General features: G+C 44.9%; 2 protein-coding genes across 37 annotated transcripts in view; both read left to right on the forward strand.

The window, feature by feature from the left end:
- Positions 1-7,162, forward strand: part of LIMS1 (LIM zinc finger domain containing 1) — a 63,989-nt gene extending 56,827 nt beyond the window's left edge. For 8 of the 19 annotated variants that reach the window (NM_001397909.1, NM_001001766.2, NM_001397907.1 and 5 more), the window contains exons 4-10: positions 34-154; positions 951-1,100; positions 2,090-2,240; positions 2,403-2,495; positions 3,685-3,733; positions 4,633-4,708; positions 5,510-7,162. In NM_001397909.1, the coding sequence (NP_001384838.1) occupies positions 34-154; positions 951-1,100; positions 2,090-2,240; positions 2,403-2,495; positions 3,685-3,733; positions 4,633-4,708; positions 5,510-5,624 (755 nt within the window). In that variant the 3' untranslated portion in view covers positions 5,625-7,162. Of the gene's footprint in view, positions 1-33; positions 155-950; positions 1,101-2,089; positions 2,241-2,402; positions 2,496-3,684; positions 3,734-4,632; positions 4,764-4,961; positions 5,153-5,509 lie in introns of those variants that run through there. The other 11 variants (XM_046927157.1, XM_046927094.1, XM_040676063.2 and 8 more) reach the window with 4 other exon arrangements.
- Positions 7,163-8,650: 1,488 nt separating this feature from the next.
- Positions 8,651-17,879, forward strand: part of LOC776067 (E3 SUMO-protein ligase RanBP2-like) — a 68,353-nt gene continuing 59,124 nt past the window's right edge. For 15 of the 18 annotated variants that reach the window (XM_040662505.2, XM_040662509.2, XM_040662507.2 and 12 more), the window contains exons 1-14: positions 8,651-8,897; positions 10,414-10,481; positions 10,966-11,077; positions 11,615-11,767; positions 12,316-12,546; positions 12,807-12,952; positions 13,602-13,794; positions 14,166-14,256; positions 15,032-15,241; positions 15,867-16,045; positions 16,138-16,313; positions 16,621-16,744; positions 17,141-17,299; positions 17,690-17,827. In XM_040662505.2, the coding sequence (XP_040518439.1) occupies positions 8,823-8,897; positions 10,414-10,481; positions 10,966-11,077; positions 11,615-11,767; positions 12,316-12,546; positions 12,807-12,952; positions 13,602-13,794; positions 14,166-14,256; positions 15,032-15,241; positions 15,867-16,045; positions 16,138-16,313; positions 16,621-16,744; positions 17,141-17,299; positions 17,690-17,827 (2,055 nt within the window). In that variant the 5' untranslated portion in view covers positions 8,651-8,822. The remainder of the gene's footprint in view (positions 8,898-10,413; positions 10,482-10,965; positions 11,078-11,614; positions 11,768-12,315; positions 12,547-12,806; positions 12,953-13,601; positions 13,795-14,165; positions 14,257-15,031; positions 15,242-15,866; positions 16,046-16,137; positions 16,314-16,620; positions 16,745-17,140; positions 17,300-17,689; positions 17,828-17,879) is intronic. The other 3 variants (XM_040662500.2, XM_040662502.2, XM_040662501.2) reach the window with 3 other exon arrangements.

A 17,879-nucleotide genomic window follows, 5' to 3' on the forward strand; every position in this document is an offset into this window, starting at 1 on the left:
GTATTTTACATACTGTTACTGTGTTTCCTACAGGTGAGTTCATTATTGGTCGTGTTATTAAAGCTATGAACAACAGTTGGCATCCAGATTGCTTCTGCTGTGATATCTGCCACAAAGTATTGGCAGATATTGGATTTGTCAAGAATGCTGGCAGGTGGGTCTTCACCCTTTCTACTATCAGTGATCATGATGAAAATGAAATGATTGTTGGGACAGATTTAGAGGTTATGGTTCCTAGAGTATGCTTGCTACTCCTGCTGAGATGGAGTAACTGAAGTGTCTTTTATGAGAAGAAGGTCTAAGAATGCATCACAAAATTAAGAGTGGATATCTTAAAATATGCACATGATATATTAACTACTTATCTACTTTGACACCAGATTTCTTGTCGAGTGTGTGTTTTGTACCTGGTGATGTTCCAGGATTACTAGGATACACTGTGATAGGCACTTAGAAACAAATCAGATGCAGAAGTATTGCCATTTTTTAATAGGTTTTTCTTTTCCCAACATGGGTTCCCAATGTGAGTCCATTTTATCACCCTTGTCATTAATAAATGCTCTCCCTTCAGCGGGATCTTTCACTTTTTTTTTTTTTTTAAGTAGGCTATGTAGCCTTAGACTTCATATTTTTAATGTGATGCACGTAGTTATTTACAGGATTAGGGCCTGTCTTGTCATCCAGCTTCCAATCTAAATTTTTAAGTGATTGTGAGGGTAAGGCATGAAATTCAAAGGAATTAAACAAATGATCCTTCTGTGGTAATAGAAAATGAAATTATACAGCTTCTTCTGAACTTGGCTTGCCTATCAAAGAAATTGTTGGAAAGCCTTTCTTCTCCTCCAAAAAAGAACTGATAGAAATGAGTTTCTGTTAGATGTTGGATTTATGTTTTTTTCACCTTAGTAACAGGTGCCGGTACTTACCTGTCTTCTTTTATGTTATTTCAGACATCTCTGCCGTTCTTGCCATAACAAGGAAAAAGCCCGAGGCCTGGGAAAGTACATTTGCCAGAAGTGCCATGCCATTATTGATGAACAACCTCTCATTTTCAAAAATGATCCTTATCACCCTGATCATTTCAACTGTGCAAACTGCGGGTAACTTGAGTTCCACAAAAGAAAACAGGAGAATGCTGGTTTTATTTGCTTCTCCCATTTCCATTTTAAAGTGGAAACCAGTACCGTACAACAGGCAGAAGGGATGAGTTCTGAGTGCCTTGCTGCTAGATATGTGTGTGGCTACATCTCTTGGGGTGGTAGAGTTGCACCTCCCATTCAAACAACAGGTGATGTGTTGGGGAGTGATGAAAGACAAACTTGCTTATGGCAGCAAGAAGACTGACATTATTTTTCTGCTACAAAGGGTTGAAAAGTGGTCATCTTCAGCTGCTTCGGTCATTATCTTGCCTACGTTCTTTCTTTTTAGTTGAGTTGCCCAAAGTATGTTTTTCTCTTAAGCTTTCCCTCACCTCGTTTTGTCAGCTTCTGCAGCTGCAGACTATGTAGCTGCATGTTTCTACATCCCCCACTGATGCATGGATCGGGGGCACTGTACGATATAGCACACGTTGTTAGTTGTTTATTTTTTGGTACAAAGGAAGCTGTCGTTTCAGTATCATAGCAGAGGCTGATTTGAAAAACAACCTGTAGTTTTGTGTCAGTGCTGTTGTCAGCTTGGATTTTTCTTGCTCTGATGTTTGATATCATGGGGAAAATGCAGAGGACTGCATTTTCCTTTCGGTTACATTTCTGTAAATCTAAAAGAAACTGGTGCTAAGAGAGCCAGAATATAAGGCAGGCATGGCTACAGCTTTCTAACCTGTTTGAGGAAAGTTCAGTCGCTGTTTTCAGAGAGATCTGATGCATCCTACCTAGCAGGCTTTTCTCAGTTTACTGTGGAGTCAATCAGTCTCATTAAAGAAATAATCATATTGAACTGTCATGTTTGATGCTGCTAAATACGTTACTGCAGTCTAAATACAGTTACCAAAACAAGTGCTAAAAATTAAATGATCTCTACAGAAGCTCTGGAGTTGCAATTGTTCAGTTCCTTTATTCATGCTCTCCATTAATGAATTTTGGAACAGGAAGGAACTTACTGCTGATGCTCGTGAGCTGAAGGGAGAATTATATTGTTTACCCTGCCATGACAAAATGGGCGTTCCCATCTGTGGAGCATGTAGAAGACCAATTGAAGGACGTGTGGTGAATGCAATGGGCAAACAGTGGCACGTGGAGGTAAACGTCAGCTGACACATTGTCTTTCACCAGTGTAAACCTAAACGCAGGTAGCTCAGTACGCTTTGGTCACATTCAGTATAGGGATTGTTTGTTTGCTTTCTCAAAAAGAATGCCATTATTTACAAGTAATCCAAAAGAAATCCATAATTTTCTTCATAGCATTTTGTTTGTGCCAAATGTGAAAAGCCATTCCTGGGTCATCGTCATTATGAGAGAAAAGGCCTGGCATATTGTGAGACCCACTACAATCAGGTAAGGCTGCATGTTTTTGAGAACTGTAATTTTGAAACTCACGAAAAGATTTGATTCATGGGAGATGGAAAATTAGGGAGATTCTGCTTTCTTCCGGAAGCTTAGTTCGCCTGTGAGCATAAAGCTCATTAGTAGGCGTTCCCCTGCCGTCAGTTCATGTGGGTTTCTCTACAGGTAAGTTTTGCATTGAAAGAAGAAAACGGCAGGTAATTCACAAAGGATAGCTGGGCTAATCAGAATCTAGTTGTCCTTCAAGCTTAGCGTTGCTTACGTGGAGCTGTTTCAAGCTGTTACACATCCGTAAGATCAGAGCAGCTACACTTTTCCCCAAGAAGATAAAGACAATTTGCCAGTCAGGAGCTGGGCTTTAACACAAAGCCTTTGAGTAGCGTGGTCTTCCCTACAGCTGCAGTTCTAAGAGGACTGTGTGTTAAGGTACGCTGCATCAAGCAGCTCTTTCATCCGCTTGCTGAAGACCAACAAAGACTAGATTTGTCAAGGACACCACCTAGCGACCGCTTGCATTTAAAGAAGGGGTATATGGAGTTGTCCCATTTCCCTCCAGACTCCCTTGATTGTGCAGTCCAGCACCAGAATGGATAGACCTTTCTTCTTTGGGAGCCAAATGCAAGGTGTCACGTACACATCTTTGCTTGGATAAATAAAGGAGGATTACATATGGGAGCTGTAGGGCGCCTGCTAATTGCAGATGGATCCTGAATTTCTCAGCGATGAAGGGCAGGTGATTGAGATATTGCTGGCATCCCTTGCAGGCAATAAATGCGGTGCCATTATTAGCAATAGTATTGCAGTCATGACAGAGCAAGAACGTACACCGGGCAAGAGCTGTGTGTTGAATGGATGTACAGATGTTCAGCTGGGCGGTTGCTAAAAGTGTGTATGTGACTCTTCGTTGCTGAATTTCCAGTGTTGAGAATTAGGGAAACAGCAAAACAAACCCATGTTTGTAGAGGGTCAAGCAGATGTAAAGAAATGTTTTCATCTTTAATATTATAAAGACTTTCTGTGATGAGGTGATGCAAGATGGAATTGGAAACCCAAGTCAGGCTTGCCATCGTTCTCCTTTCTTTAAGCTGAAATAAACAGGAAAGCTATTGAAATACAGTTGAGAAATTACTGTCAATAAAATCATTACCTTGAAAATTCATTCTTTCTCCTTTCTCTTCAGCTGTTTGGTGATGTATGTTTCCATTGCAATCGTGTGATTGAAGGAGATGGTAAGCAGTTCTCTGGCTGTTTTCTTAAGGTTACGTTTTGATGAAAGTTCTCTCCAAAAGTGGGAGGAAAGTCCTGTGTTGAATCCCTGACTGCTCCCATTAAGCCAGAAAGAGGCATTCTCTCAACGAGAAATTGAGATAGATGCGATTAGTCAGAGGCCAAATGGGAAGAAGACCTTACAGCAGATGTTTTGTGATGATGGAAGAGGAAACAGGAGCTAAGGAGAACTGTGGTCTGCTGGAAACCTTTTAGTAATAAGCAAAGGCTGGGGGTGCTGGGAGATGCAAAGGACGCTTCCTCCATCCCTCTGTCGGCTTTAAAAAGGGACACGTACAGCTGTGAGAACGACCACATAGGCATCTCCTCAAATGAATTTAGGGATCGTGACACAGATTTGGAAAAATACTTCGATACTGAACAATGTAGGTGGGCTTTGTGAAGGATTTTTTTTTTAAGCCTAGCTTCCATTGTTGAGTTGGTTCCTGGAGATCTTCACCGATCTGTCACAGGCACCTGTCTTTTGAAAATAGTGGCTGACAGAAGAACATTGTCCTGAATCCTCTATCTGAGGTTGAAAAGAGAGCAACGTTTGGCAGGGAAAGGTGCGAAGGTATACTGAAACATAAAGTGAAACATACTGAAGGTATACAGAACAAAGAGTAAACACTTTCTTCTTTCAGTTGCGTGCCCTCAGAGACAGCTTTATCTGTGCTTCACAGTCCCACTGTGCAACGATCAGGTGTGCCTTCCAGGTCTTGCCACGTTATTGTTGCAGGCCTTAATGCTTGCCAGAAGATTCAAATGATCGTTCTTCCCATCTCACAGACATTTGAGCTTAACTCTTAATGTTTTTGGTAATGCTAATGATTTACCCTTTTTTTTTTTTCCCTTGCTCTAGTTGTGTCTGCTCTGAATAAGGCATGGTGCGTGAACTGTTTCGCTTGTTCAACTTGCAACACTAAGTTAACGCTCAAGTAAGTCAGTCGAGAGCTGCGATGCCTTCAAAACGTATGGGTGGTTATCTCTAAGGTATTAAATGTTGCTATAGGTTTAGCTGTTACGGTACAAAAGCCGTATGAAGAGCACTGAGAAAATGTGCCTGTACCTTCCTCTTGCTCCACTTACTAATTTACATCTCTGTCAGCTGCCTGTTTCGTTCTTTCTTCAGTTCAGTCTTCTTAACTCTTCTCCTTTTTTCATCCTTTTTTTCTGCCCTTGACTCTGAAGGGATAAGTTTGTTGAAATTGATCTCAAACCTGTCTGCAAACACTGCTATGAGAAAATGCCAGATGAATTTAAGCGACGCCTTGCCAAACGGGAACGTGAAGCGAAGGAGAAAGAGAAGCAGAAAAAGAAAAAGCCCATCTGTTTGTAGACTTTTCTTCTTCTCACCACCACCTGTGCTCCTTTCTTCTTTGGTCAGTTTTGCCGTTGCTCTTACTTAAAGCTTTTGCATGCGTTCATGGCTGTCACAGCCAAATATTTTTCACAGAACTGCAACTTGAAATACTGTTATTTTATTATCTGAAGCTCCGCCTGCTTAGCAATACAGCTGAGTTGGATAGATTTTTTAAGAGACACCGTTATAAAGAGGGACACAACTCACTCGGAGTATTTCAGTCACGGTCTGCAACGTATATAAGCTTCTGAAAATAATTTTGTACATATGCGTGAAGTGCAGTTGCAGTTTTTTGTCTGTGCACGTTTAATACAACCCTTATTTTCTCCAGTATCCCTTCCACTAAGACTTTGTTTTCTTGCTACGTCATTTTTAGAAATAAATTTGTTGAGTTTGACATGAAGCCTGTCTGCAAAAAGTGCTATGAGAAGTTTCCTCTAGAGCTGAAGAAGAGACTGAAGAAATTAGCTGAAACCGTGGGAAGGAAGTGAAGACTTGGTCTGCTCTCCCCTTTCCTTATGAAAATGAAAAATGACAAATGAAAATTTCCCTTACGATAAACTCAATCTGTCACTTGGGAGGGACTCTGAGGCTGTAATCAGACTACAGATTACGATGCAGGCCTTTCGTCTTGACATTCTCCATTCTCTCTGTGAGTACATGTGTATGGATTTGTTGATAAACAGGCCACGCTTCTGTCAACTCACCTGAAAGGTTTCTGGCCCTGCTAATGCACCGATACAAGTGGGCCATTGCACGCAGTAATCCCTGAGGAAGTTTAGATTGAGAAAATGTGCTTGTGAGTACCTGCAAATACACACTGTGCAAATGTGCCCAACGTTAGGGGCGTGTGGTGTCATTTGCATTAATGAACAGATCAGTGTGCAAATTAAGCAGGCGTGCAAAATTTCCCGTGGCCTGGGCAAGAAACCAAACATACCTCATTTCCCTGAAAAAATAATGCTTAGATTTCAGGTCAGGTAGTCCCGTTGAGGAGCCTTGTTTAAGGTGGTTTGAAAAGTCAATACAGTCACTGTAGAAATGACCTACTTCTGATAGTTTGTACTTACACGCTGAATTTTTGTACATCAGACTTAGCATGAAATGTCTGTATGAAGTCTAATTCCCGCTGCAAGAAACGAGCATACTCAGATCTACTTGAATTTTGCCATATTCCATTCAGAATAACACATTAACTTTATGTAAGCTTTGCATTTTATTTACTTTTTGTGCCTTATTCTGCTGGACCATATGTAACAGTGTTCCACTAAATATATATATATATATATATATATGTATGTATAGTTTTATTGTTATTTCTTATTTTTGTGCAGAAACTATGTACGAGGTATTTTGAAAAGATAACAAAATCTGCCTTAACTATGCAGGATGCAAGAAGGATTTTCTTTCGAGCGCGAATGCCTGAGGTTAAAGTTTAGCTTCTAGGCTTCCCTGACTTCTGGAACAGCAGTGAAAATGCGTATTTGAGTTAACTGGCAACGTTACTTTTGCACTGCGAGTGTAAATGTGTGAGGTTTGATCCTCCCAGGATCTATTTCTTCAGCCATCTTCAAGAACTGTGCTCACAAATGGTCAGAATTCACTGTAGTATGCTTGGGATCGTTGTGTCCTATTGACGTCTGTCCATGAAAATTTGTTTTTCCCTTTTCTGTCAGAAATACCGCTACTTAGGAATTCTTGATGGTACTGTGTTACCAAGCGTGCAAACCTTTTTTTTTTTTCCCATATTAGAGACACAGTTTTTATGTAATTACATCGTAGCAAGCAAAAAACAGCTTTCCAGTGCCATTAATAAAGGCTACGTTATTAAATCCTGCTTCACCTCTCTTACGCGAGCGCTTGAGATGGGTGGCAAAGCATCTCGGCAGCCTTCCTTCGCTCTGCTTCTACCTGTGGCTGTATGTAAAACTCGTTTACTGTCCTGACTTAGGACAGGCATATGTCTCCTCTAAGCATGCACTTTAGATTTTAGGTTTAAAAAATAAATTGTCGTTTGTTTGATAACCAACAGCTTGGTTCTTCTGGACACGTTTGGATTGGCACTGTGCTACGGTGCAGTAGCAGCAAGGCAGCGGTTCCTGTGGCATTAACACAGGTGTGCGTTTCGGACCCCACAGATAGCACCGAGGGTGTCTTGGGGCTTCAAAGCCTGTTGCATCCCACACAGATTTCAGAAGGAAGGGACTGTCAGGCCAGGTAGTCCAAACATCTGCTCCAGGCAAGTGTGACTTTCTAAGCTGCATCAATACTGAAAGCCTTACCTAGCTTGTTCTTTCCCCAGGAGTTTGTTGCCCAAATTCACGCAGCTCCCTCAGCAGCTGTCTTTGGAGTAAACTATCACTGAAGTAATAACCGTGGCTATTGTCATCAAGAGCATCAATTAAAAGGAGTGCGAAACAGAGCCACGGAGTGAGCTAGCAGTTAGGCAGCCTGAACAAATGCAGGTCTGGTGCTGAAGCTCACTCGCTTCCTGGCCTGTCAGCCCTCCAACTATTTCATATAGATACGCACGTGCTTTGAGGCTGATTTTACTACAAGAAGGACGTTGAGACCCTGGAGGGGGTCCAGGGAAGGCCAGCGAAGCTGTGAGGGGTCTGGAGCACAAGTTTTACGGGGAGCAGCTGCGGGAACTGGGGTTTTTCAGTCCGGAGCAGAGGAGGCTCGGGGGAGACAGGAGGTTGTGGCGAGGTGGGGGTTGGCCTCTTCTCCCAGAGGCAGGATGCGAGGGAATGGCCTCGCACTGCACCGCGGGAGGGTCGGGTTGGGTTATTAAAGAGTCGTCCTCGGAAAGAGTGGCGAGGCGCTGGCACAGGCTGCCCAGGGAGGAGATGCAGTCACTGCTCCTGGAGGTGTTCAACGAGCGCACCGCGTAGCTGTGGCACTGTCACATCCCGCCCCTAGGAGGAGGGAGGGAAGGAAGAGGTGGCCAGGTTCATGAATACCCCCAGGTAGATTCAGGCAGAACGACACACAGAGGCCCATACACTGTCATCAGTTTTAATGCAAATGGATGTCCTCCATAATACTGGCACGTAAACGGGGCGGCCAAACGACGCCTTCGGGCTGAGCGATCGCGGTCGGGGTGGATTTGTGATTCATTCCCCACCGGCTTTGCACATCTTGCCATCTCATAAGCTGCTTCTGGCAGGAGCAAATTATTTCTGCTACTCGTGGTGCCCGGAGCACGGAGCTCCATCGCCTGCAGCTGCTCGAACGTTTGGAAACTCATTGCCTGCAACTGCAAGCAAGGAAGCCCACGCTGCCAGTCGCGGTGACGCAACACCGCGTCGCGGCAGGTGAGGAAAACACCTCAGCACGGCCTCACGCAGGCCGAGGACGGTACCGGCAGCGCCGCGGCAGCCCGCGCCGAGCGGCCCAACGTTCCGCAACCCAACCTCCCGCCGCTACCGCAACCAACCGCGCGCCGGCCGCTCGCACCGCGCGTGCGCGTGCGCGTACGTTCGGGGTGCGCGAGCGCCGCCCCACCCCGGGCTGTGACGTCGCGCGTCGCCGCGATCGGTGGCTGGTGGGCGTTGCGCCGTGTGTGGAGCGAAAACTTGAACGCGCGAGTGCCGGCCTTCCGCCGCTTCCTCTTCTTCCTCTTTCTCCTGGCCAGTGACCAGAGGTCAGTGACGACGAGTGCCGGCCGGACGGCCGGGCTCGGCGCCATGGTACGGCGCACGAAGCCCGAGGTGGAGAGATACGTCGCCTCCGTGCAGGCCGCCGCCTCCTCTCCTAGAGAGGTGAGTTGAGTGCTGCGGGGCCGGCCGGCGCCGCCAGCGGCGCTCCCGCGGCCTCCCCCGGGATGGCCGCGGTGGGGTCCGCTCCCCGCCCGTCCCGTCCCGCCCCGCCCCTTCCCTCCGCTCGTCCCGCGGTTGCCGGGCCTGAGGGGCGGGCGCGGACTTTGCCGGAGCCCGGGATGGCTGGCGGGGGCGGGGGCGGGGGCGGGCGGGCAGCCAGATGATGCCCTGGTACGTGGCAAGCGGTGTGCAGGTCACAGGGAGCTGAGCGGTGCGGTGTTTGGTCCGGAAAGGTCCCGCTCTGCTGCTCTGAATTGGTGTCATTGCAGACGCGGAGCTGGATATTCCCTCTCCCTGGCTGTGCTCGAGGCCAAGTGCTGCGGGTTTAGCTTCATCTTTCCAGCGATGCTTACAGCTGGCTGTATAGCGCAGTCAGCGATGGAAGTAGGCCTTGGTTTTCTGGTAGTGTTGACTTTGGAGAGGAGGGTGGTGCGAGGCTGCAGGCCTTGATGTTGAAGTTTCTTGTCAAGCCCGTTTACAAGGAGATGTCAAGCGTGGTTGCACTCTGGCGCGTGTCAGCGTATCCGTGTTTTGCTTCAAAACGGGGGCTGAGAAGTAGGAGACGGGCATTCTTTTGAATTCCCTTGTAAGAGACTTCTTCAGGAATACGCGGGGGGCGGGAGGCGGACTGGGGACTAAATGGAAGTGCATTTCGGTTGTAGAAACTCGTTTCACATTTGGGGTTGTAGGTGTCACTGGTTCCAGTATTGCTGATTCTCAAACAGTCTACTTTGGAAGCGATGCGTGGAGCCCAGCTTTTAGATTTCTGTCACCTAGTTCGTGTCTGCCATGAAGTTTTTGCTCGCGACTTCCTAGTTCTCCAGCTCATTCACACGGGTGAAAATGTGTTTCTTCAGTGCAGTAATTCAGTTGTGTTAACTCGAGCACTCTGTGAGTGAAAGGTGGAACATACCTCTCCAAAGGTATTGAATGAAGGGTAGATCAGGGAAATAAAAGGGAGGATTTAAAAAAAAAAAAAAAGAAAGAAAAAACAGAAAAGGCAAAAGAGGGCAGGGCAGGCAAGAGAGGAAGGTGCCAGAAGCAGGGCCAGGAGGGGCTGGGCTCTTAATTTGTGGCACTGCTTTCTTCTGTGATGTTGATACATTGCAGAAGAAAAAGAAGGTTACGTGTCGCTGACCCCCTTCTTCTTTTCTCTTGAGTCAGCAGTGTTTGTGAAATGTCACAAGTGTAAAGACTTGCTTGCTTGGCCAGTAACCTCAGTTTTGCTTTGGTAGCCTTTGCCAGTTATTGGGGAAAAAAGCACGTTATTTTCTTAATTATTTTCTTAATGCAGTATCTCTGGAAATCAAAGCCCTGGGTCCAGGGAGAGAACTGGATCTGTCAGCTGTGAGGGAGCTTTTAGAAGTATTATGCATCCCTGGAAAGAAGGGTCTCCGTATTCAATTCCTTCAGAAGTACTGTATGCCTAACACGTACCTGTCGTGTTTTTTCCCCTCAGAGATCATTGAAAGGATTCCTTTTTGCTAAGCTGTATTTTGAAATACAAGAATATGAACTCGCGAAAAGGTAATAAATGTTCTGTATGTTGTTGCGTTCTTGAACGTGTAATAGGAAAGCTAAGTGAAGCAGTGGAGAAAGCAAGGCCACGGTCACGCTGCTTTAAGGTAGCAGTAAATGGGAGAATCTGGTGCCATTTAAGGCTTCCTACAACAGCAAGTTAAAGGATGGGTAGTCACGTGGTGCTGTAAGAACTCGTCTGGCTGGAATGCCTTTTATGCCATTGTATGACGGTTTTCTTGCAGTTTCTATGGACTGCTGCTTTATTTAATCAAGGCCAGTACTTGCAGGCAGATATGTAGCATCTGTGCACGTAGAGATAATGTTGTTCCTTACTTGAAGGTCTAGATCAAGCACCTAGGCCTGAATAGGGCTAGATGTCCTGTAAGACAGATTAATTCCTGTCCACGTTAGCTGCGGGGCGTGGGGGGACTTGTATTACGGAAGAATACCGACCCTTCTGTTCTGTTTTCTTTTTTTATTTGCTCTGTAGATATCTATCTATCTATCTCAGCGTCCAAGAGCGAGATCCCAAAGCTCACAGGTTTCTGGGACAGGTCTATGAAGCTCAGGATAACATAGAAAAGGCTTTTGGGTGTTACAAGGTAAGCACTTCACTCAGCTCCAGGACGTCCTGCTTTATGCCGTCGTACGGGGCAGATGCAGTTCTGATCAGGCAAGCATATAAATGTGAAATTCTCAGTCAAGATTTCATGATTCGGGCGTTGGGGAGGGAGAGGATATGCACCAAGGTCTTGTTGGCAGCACCGTGGAGCGCTCTCGCTCCTTGTGACTGACTTCTGTTTTTCAGAAGTCTCCATATGAGGTTAGAGTAGAGATCCTCCTAGTCCAGCTGTCTGAGTAGAGCAGCAGCTCGTGGTAGAGGCAGCGGAGCTGGTTTTGGCGTTGTTTCTCTTAGGATGTTGTGAATTCCAGCGGTTGTCTGGGTGTTACAAAGCAAAGGTGGCCTTTCAAAAGGGAGGCTTTTCTGAAAGTAGCGAGAGAGTATTTCTTGGCAGTTGTAATTTGACTTGGTGGGCCTGTTTGGTGGGGGGCGTATTTTCTTTCTTGTCGTATGTGGACTGCCAGATCAAGTTCCTAGTAACCTTGTTTCTTGTGTGTGCGCGCGTGGGGGAAACTAGCGATCCGTGGAGCTGAATCCAATGCAGAAAGATCTCGTACTGAAGATGGCGGAGTTACTGTGCAGTAACGACATCGCTGATGGAAGAGCCAAGTACTGGGTTGAGAAAGCTGCCAGGCTCTTCCCTGGGAATCCAGCTGCTTACAGATTGAAGGTAAATTCCATCCTCTGTTCTGTGCCTGGAAGAAACTTCAGTTTCTTTCAGCGATGGGAAAGCCATGTTCATAACAGTACGCAAGAGGTCAAGATGACGTAGGTTAAGTATTGCCTCTATGACACGACTGCACTGCTTTCTAGGCTTTTTCATTGGAGTTGAGAACTGTAGAACGCAGGAGATGCTGTTATTCCCAAATACTGTGTAAATGCTGTCAGTCACGCGATCTCACCTTTGGTGGGTGGGTTTTTGGTGTGTTTTTTTTTTTTTAAACAAGGTGTTCTGTATCAAGGTGTGCCATCTTTGAGCCAAGCGGTTTGACAGTGTTAACTTAGCGTCTAACTTAGCATCTCCGAGATGCAAGCTCTGAAGTTTCTTTCTCTCCCTTCTGAAATACTTGTCAAACTCTCTGTAGCGCCCAAGAGCTTTTCAGAGTAGTTGGAGTAATGTAGTCTGTAGTGGCGGTGGGTAAACAGTGAGGCGATGTAGTTGCTGAAAAGGCTCTCTTAAGAAAGGCAATTTTAACGTGTTGCCTTCATATTTGATAGGAGCAGTTACTGGAGCGTAAAGGTGGAGATGGATGGAATCAGCTCTTTGATATGATTCAAGCAGAACTCTGTGCGAGACCAGACAATATCTACCTTAACATCAGACTGGTTGCTCTCTACCGTTCAAATAATAGATTAAGAGATGCTGTGCTTCACTGCCAGGAGGCGGAGAAGAAAATACCTGTCGACTCAAGCTTGGAGTGGTGTTCGTGCGTCATAAAGACGTTGGAGGTATTTAATGATATTTGGACCCTGTCGTAACCTCCCATATCCTTGAAAGTGGTGCTATTCTCTTAGTATGGTTACGGTGGCAGCTAATTCTCAAGTGACTTAACTCCTTCAAATGTAACGTCTGCTGAAACCAATGATCTGCTTGGGATTTTCTTGAACCTTCCAGAGTTGTTTAGTTTCTAGCTTCCGTACTAACTTAGATTCAGTAGCTCCATCAGGGACGGTGGTTCCTTATTCTCTGATGCACTTTCTTTATTTAGGAATACCTTGAATCAGTACGAGACTTGGAGCCTGATAAAAATGATTGGAGAGCTATCAAGAAAGATCATCTGCTGGCCTATTCTAGCTTGGTTAAATTGACGCTCGCTTCCAGAGATGTTTGCGAAAGCAGAGGGGCGCTTGAAAGGTATTCTTCTAACTTTTCTGTATTATCAACAAAGGAGAAATTGAGTATTGTTTCTGGGTTACAGAACGTGTAGGAGGCATCATTTTCAGTGAGTAGCCATTTTGTGGATGGGAGAGGAGTTCCTCTGTCCTTGCCGCAAAGAGAAAATCTTCCTAGGCTTGATCCCCTAGCGACGTGTCTGTCTGAGCTCCAAGGCTCAGAGAAGACTGGGTGGTACTCTGTGCCTGTCATCTTCAGCGTGAGAATGTTGTTCTTGACGTCAGCTAGTTTACGTTTCACAGACGCTTGTGGGTCAGCTTTGCCCTGCTCAAGCTAATACAGCACATACCGGAATAACTGAGAATTTTAGGCGTCTAGTATAAATGGGAGATAGGAAGCCACCTGCATTCTCCTTGAGGGAAGACTGATAGGACCAGCTAATCCAGCTGACTTCAAGCTATGCCGTCTGTGCCGCAGCTGGAATAGATCCGTATTCCTTTATTTCCGTTACATTGTCTTTCGTACTGACTTGTGTTGATTTCACTTCAGTGAACAGAGCTCAGCAGCTGAGTGCTCAAATTAGTTAATTCACGGCTAAATAACACTGACCTGACGCACGTGATAGCTTTTACCGGGACTTTGTTGAAGAGGCATCTTTTCTACATTCCAGTTTTGATCGCGTGCTTCACTCTGTGAAACCGTATGTGAATGGACCTGATGAGCTGTCTCGTACCTTCCTTGAGATGAAAGGACACTTCTACATGCATGCTGGAACATTCCTGCTGAAAATGGCCCAGAACAACGAGGCACGATGGAGAGATGCATGTGAACTCGCAGCGCTGTGTTATCTGAAAAGTTTCTGTGTAAGTCCCAGTTCGGTTTGTGCCTGTAGGGATTGCGCTTCTGGAACGCTCTCGCTGTGCACGCACTGAACGGCTGTCTTCCAAGACTGAACTAGTGTTTTTAAGGCTGTCTCCTCCCCAAATCTTCCTCTTCCCCACTTCTTGAGAAGATTTCAAGTGGTGAAAATCAGTTTTCCATTTTGCACAACCGCTTGCATTCCAAACATTACTTTCTCTTATGTGCTCTTAAAAATATTTGCGGTTGTTACAACTGGTCACCTTGTGTGTTTTTCATGGAGGAAACAAGCCTGTTTCCTATCCTTTACGCGTAAATTAAGTGACGTGCTTTTTGTTGTGAAGAAGCTGTAACGATTCTTTTCTCTCTTTGCCAGATTCCTGAACCAAAGTCAAAACTAATAGAAGGAGATCCTACTGGACGAGATATGCTGGAAATGTTGGCCTGTGACCGAAAAAGCCAGTCTGGTAATAGAAGTGAAGAATGATAGATGTTCCGTAGTTCCATTGTAATCTTATGGGTAGTGAATTTCAGAGTCAGTGGCTTGTTAAGGAACGCGTTTGGTGTCTTGGTGTCTTGCTATAGAACTTTCTGTGTTTTGGCTACGTATGAAAAGCAAAACAGCAGCTTGATCCTGACACGGAATGGGCTTTTTCTTTGTATGTGCCGGACGCTAAGATCGAATGTAACTTTTCATGTCTCCTAGTCTGCTGGTTTCTGCCTACTAATATACTGTTTGTAAGCGTTGCTAGTCCCAAGTGTAAAAGAAAACACTGCTCTTTTCCCATCACTTTTGTCCCCTTCTTTCTTCCAACAGGTTTGCTGCTTTTTTTCTTTTTTTTTTTTTTCTTTTTTTTTTTGTGAAAAGCTTGGGCAGTCTTCTTCAGTGTACACTATCCTGTGGGCTCGAGATGCAAACAAAGAAAACACCAGGCCTCAGGCTGAATTGTTCCTGAATAGATGAGACTGACAGCTACTGACAGTTGAAGACAGTTGCGGTGCCCTTATACTAAAAATACATCACTCTTCTGGAGAAGTGGATTTAAGAATGCCTTGGGACTGCTGTCAGCCCACATGCGAAAACATGGATTTAATTGTAGGGAGAGCCTAGCTTAGAAATTTGTAAATATCGTAAGGGGGAATCTTGATTCCCAGCCTCGAGTAGCAAGGAGTACCCACTGCATCAAATCGTGTTGTCCTTGATTCAGTTGAGTGTTCTTATGTGACATTCCATTTTTCTAGGTCACATGTTGCTGAACTTAAGCCACGGCAAGGAAGACTTCTTGAGAGAGATTGTGGAATCTTTTGCAAACAAAAGTGGCTTATTTATGTTGTTTGAAAGCCTCTTTGGGAGTGGGGCTTCTCGAGAGAGATCTTTCCTCGGCACAGATGATATGGGAGATGTCAGTACGCAAGCACCAGCGCAAGGAGAACTGAGTAAATACGATATTGGTAAGAGAGGTAGCTTAAACTCAGCATATTCGTTACTGTGTGTTAGAGGTTCTTGTACAAATGCTTCGTTTGCCCCAAAAGACAAGTGTCTGTAATAGCTGCTCACCGTTGCCCTTCTCGGGGAGTGATTTGCCAGAGGTTTGGCTTTCAGCTGTAGCTGAGAGGCAGTATCGTCGTGCCAGGTTCTGAAGAATTTCTCACGTACTTCCTGCTTGCACACTGTTGTCTTCTGGTCCGCTCTGATTCACTTCCAGTTGAAGCTGCCTGTGTAGCTTTTTGTGTTTGTACACTAGTAAGTGCTGATAGGAAGGCACGTACTTATTTACGTGTCATCTGTGAATACAGGTTACAGGCACAAAAGTGAAGTACAATACAGTTTGTACAGTATAAACAGGTGCAGAAATCACTTGAAGAATGCTACATCTTACTTGAAAATTCTTAGTTCCAGCTTGTTAGGCAGGGCCACGTAGGTAGGAGGAGGCTGCTGGAGAAGCCCTTTGATGGGAGAAGCATTCAGAGCTCCTTAGTTCTCTTGTAATGGAAACCCAGCTTTGAGACCCAGGTCTTCCTTGGTGGGACGCAGGTCCTCAGATCCGAGCTTCTTACAGTTTTTGTTTTTGCACAGGTGCTGTTCGAATGCACTGCGGTAGTCTCCAGCACCTTGTGTGGCTTGGCTTGCAGTGGCATTCTATGTCAGTGTTATTCCCACTGCGTAAATTGTTGAAACAGCTTTTTCACTTGCCCCAAGAGACATCAAGACTTGAAACAGATGCTCCCGAATCCATTTGCCTGTTGGACCTTGAAGTAAGTAAACGTTCCAAGCTCTTAAGTGCATTTAAGTGCAGGTTTTTTTTTGGTACCTAATACCTTTTGTTGATTTATTTTTACTAAACCAGGTTTTTTTACTCGGGATGGTGTTCACCTGCAACTTACAATTGCAAGAGAAGTGTACTACTCACGATGGCACACATCAGCCTCCTTTCTTACCGTTGCTGCTGTGCAAACAGTACTCCACTGAGAAGCAGAGATCCTGGTGGGATGCTGTTCGTACTCTTATGCAGAAAGAAACAACGTAAGGCTTCTTCAGTTTGGAAATAATACTTGAAACAGCCTTCTAGATGGCTTCTGAATGGATTCCCCTGGGCTGTGTAAAAGTAGATCCTTTGGTTTGACTTCCTTTGAGTGTTAAAGCTCTGTTGCTGTCGGGGTGTGAGATGCTTAAGAACTTTGTAAAAACGGGCTGTACATTTCTAATAGTGTGCTTGTAAAGAAGAGCTCGCTGAGGACTGAAACTGCTTGTTCTATTCCTCAATCAAGTAGCTTGTGAGCAGGTGAAAAAGAGGGCCTACTAATTGAGGAATATTTCTCCTGCTGTTCAGACCGGACTCGGCACCAAAACTGAAGCTGCTTGTACAGCATGGCTTAAGTACTCTGCGAGCCCTGGAGAAACACGGCCTTCAGCCTGCCTTAATGATACACTGGGCAAGAAGCCTGCAAAAAACAGTAAGTTCAGATTGTTTGTATGTAAGTACTGTCTGTTTTTCTCCGATATTGCAAACTTCACAGAACTAAATAACTAAATAAAATCAGATGAGAATGTAGTATTGAGACCTGCTGCTAATTTTGAGAGGATGACTCCAGCAACTGCCCCAGCTGAAGAGTACTCTCTCTGTCACTACTCTCTTAGCAGCACAGGTAAAAGTAACGTTATTTTCTACCTGTGTGTTACTTTCTGTGATGCTATAGAGAGACCTCCTGAAATTCATCACAAGCGTGAGAGAAAAGCTTCTAACACTAGCTTGAAACTTCTCAAGAAAACAACTGCATCAGAGAAGAAAAAGTATGGTTACTGTTTTGTTTGCATTTTCTGAGATAGTTTCAGTATCTCTTCTTCAACAGGGCGTTATTCTTAACTCCTGTGACCAGAAAGAATACACCGGAAGAAGTGTGTACTACTGGAGGAGAGCCTTGCTTAGTTTGAAAACTATCCAAAAGCACCAAAATGTTCCTGAACCTACCGATCCTCTCTTCAAACACTTCCATAGTGTGGACATTCAGGTACAGATTGATTCTTCAGAGATGAGAGGAAGAGGGGTTGTATGTCACAAGCTTACAGATAAACTGGTTGTGAGCTTGTTTTTTGGTTGGTTGGTGTTCTGTAATGATGGTTGGTTGTTTTTTTTTGTCATTGTCCAACTGAATAGTGGTGTTGCTGTAAGACTGCTAAGGATGAGGTTTGGTGGTGACTCTTTCTGCTGAGTCTGATTGGAAGACTCTGAACTCCCTTAGTACCAGCTTTCTTGAATAGCTGTTTTCCTGTAATGCAGGAGAACTGGTACTGTTATTGACCTCCTCCTGGCTGATTACTTCCTCGATGTTTACAGTCACTGACTGTTCCAAGTATCCGCATAGATGTTCTATTTGACTTGTCTTTTGCTTTGGTCGTAGGTCTTTCAGGTGGCAGCCTATGAAGAAGAGGCATATATGGCAATTGTAATGTTGGATGCAGTTGAAGGCAAAACTGATGATGCCTTATTAGCTTTTGAAGCTATTAAGAACGTGGTTGCGTACTGGAATCTTGCCGTTGTAAGTTTATAAATGGCATTACCTCAGAATGCTTTTCTTTCAGTTGTGTTCC

This window comes from Gallus gallus, chromosome 1 (assembly GCF_016699485.2).
Source record: "Gallus gallus isolate bGalGal1 chromosome 1, bGalGal1.mat.broiler.GRCg7b, whole genome shotgun sequence".
NCBI classification, from domain to species: Eukaryota; Metazoa; Chordata; class Aves; order Galliformes; family Phasianidae; genus Gallus; species Gallus gallus.